The sequence below is a fragment of the Aptenodytes forsteri genome, unplaced genomic scaffold (assembly GCF_000699145.1).
Source record: "Aptenodytes forsteri isolate BGI_AS27 unplaced genomic scaffold, ASM69914v1 Scaffold33, whole genome shotgun sequence".
Taxonomy (NCBI): Eukaryota; Metazoa; Chordata; class Aves; order Sphenisciformes; family Spheniscidae; genus Aptenodytes; species Aptenodytes forsteri.
This window is the reverse complement of record NW_008795037.1, coordinates 7,041,457-7,042,881: the sequence shown is the minus strand read 5'-3', so window position 1 is coordinate 7,042,881 and position 1,425 is coordinate 7,041,457. Positions and strand designations below refer to the sequence as shown.

The following is a 1,425-nucleotide window of genomic DNA, read 5'->3' as shown; positions in this document are numbered from 1 at the left end:
GTATGCAGACCAGCGCTTCACCCTCTCGACTCTCTGCATCCTCGTCATCTTCCCACTCTCCGTCCCCAGGGAGATTGGCTTCCAGAAGTACTCCAGGTACCACCGGGGCTACCCCTGCAGTGGCCCACCCCTGGGTACCCTGGAGCCCAAGCCACCTCCTCCTAGGTCCCTGCGGGGCCACAGGACCCCCCTCCCTCCTGGCTGCCGGGGGGTCTGCGTGCTGACGCTCTCCCATGCCCCGGCAGCATCCTGGGCACGCTGGCCGCCTGCTACCTCACCCTGGTCATCATCCTGAAATACCACCAGCAGGCAGAGAGCCTGGGCTCGCCCGAGCTCCCCCAGCCCTCCAGGTAGCAGGGGTCAGCCCCGCGTCCCTCCTGCCCCGTCCTCCGTGGCATCAGCAGTGCCCTGGGCAGGGCTGGAGGCAGTGCAGGGGGTGGCCCTGGGTGGGGGGGGAATGAGCTGGGGACAGCACTGGCAGGGCGGTGGGTGGGTGGCAGCCCCCAGCCCCAGCTTTCACCCCAGCAATCCCCCCCTTCTCCCAAAATCACCGGGTGGGAGGTTCCCGCAGTGGCATCCAGGCTTCACAGCTTATGCCACCAAAGTCCCCCCTGCCTCCGGGGGCCTCACGCCCTTCCCTCTGTGCTTCCTCTCCCCCATGCCACAGGCCCTCCTCCTGGGCCTCCATCTTCAGCGTCATCCCCACCATCTGCTTTGGCTTCCAGGTAGGTCACCCTGGCCCCACTGTCCGCGGCTGCCGGGGCATCCCGGACCATGGGGACACCATCCCTTGCAGGGGAGATTGCAGGGAAGGGGACCCACGGCTGTCACCAGAGGTGGCTGCGGGGCAGGACACAAACCCCTGGGGACGGGGAAGAGCAGAACAGGGCACCCACGGGTGGGAGGGAAGGCACTGGGGATGGGGGTTGTCCCTGCATGGGGCCCCAGCATCATCCCCCCGTGCCTTGCAGTGCCACGAGGCCTGCGTGGCCATCTACAGCAGCATGCGCAACCAGAGCTTCTCCCACTGGGTCGCCGTCTCCATGCTCTCCATGCTCATCTGCCTACTCATCTACTCCCTCACCGGTAACCCCAGAACTGGAGCCCTTCACGCCTTCCTTGCCCCGGGGGTCCCCTGTCCTCAGGGCTCATCCATCCTCCTCGGGGCTCCTCTGTCCTTCTCACTGGCACAGCCGCCCACCCCCCGCCTCCCCATCGGCAGGGCTCTATGGCTATCTGACCTTCGGCGAGGCTGTGGCATCCGACGTCCTGATGTCCTACCCAGGGAATGACCCAGTCGTCATTGTCGCCCGCCTGCTCTTCGGCGTCTCCATCATCACCATCTACCCCATCGTGGTGCTGCTGGGCAGGTGAGGGGGCGGCGGCGAGCCGGGTGTCACACCCTGGCCGGTGGGGCTCCACTGG

General features: G+C 66.9%; 1 protein-coding gene across 1 annotated transcript in view; it reads left to right on the top strand.

Annotated features, from left to right (window-relative positions):
* SLC38A8 (solute carrier family 38 member 8) overlaps positions 1-1,374 on the top strand; it is a 5,105-nt gene extending 3,731 nt beyond the window's left edge. Inside the window, exons 3-7 of the mRNA XM_009276793.1 lie at positions 1-96; positions 246-350; positions 668-725; positions 972-1,086; positions 1,223-1,374. The exon at positions 1-96 is cut by the window's left edge and continues 18 nt beyond it. Coding sequence (XP_009275068.1) covers positions 1-96; positions 246-350; positions 668-725; positions 972-1,086; positions 1,223-1,374 — 526 coding nt within the window. The remainder of the gene's footprint in view (positions 97-245; positions 351-667; positions 726-971; positions 1,087-1,222) is intronic.
* The last annotated feature ends 51 nt before the right edge of the window (positions 1,375-1,425 follow it).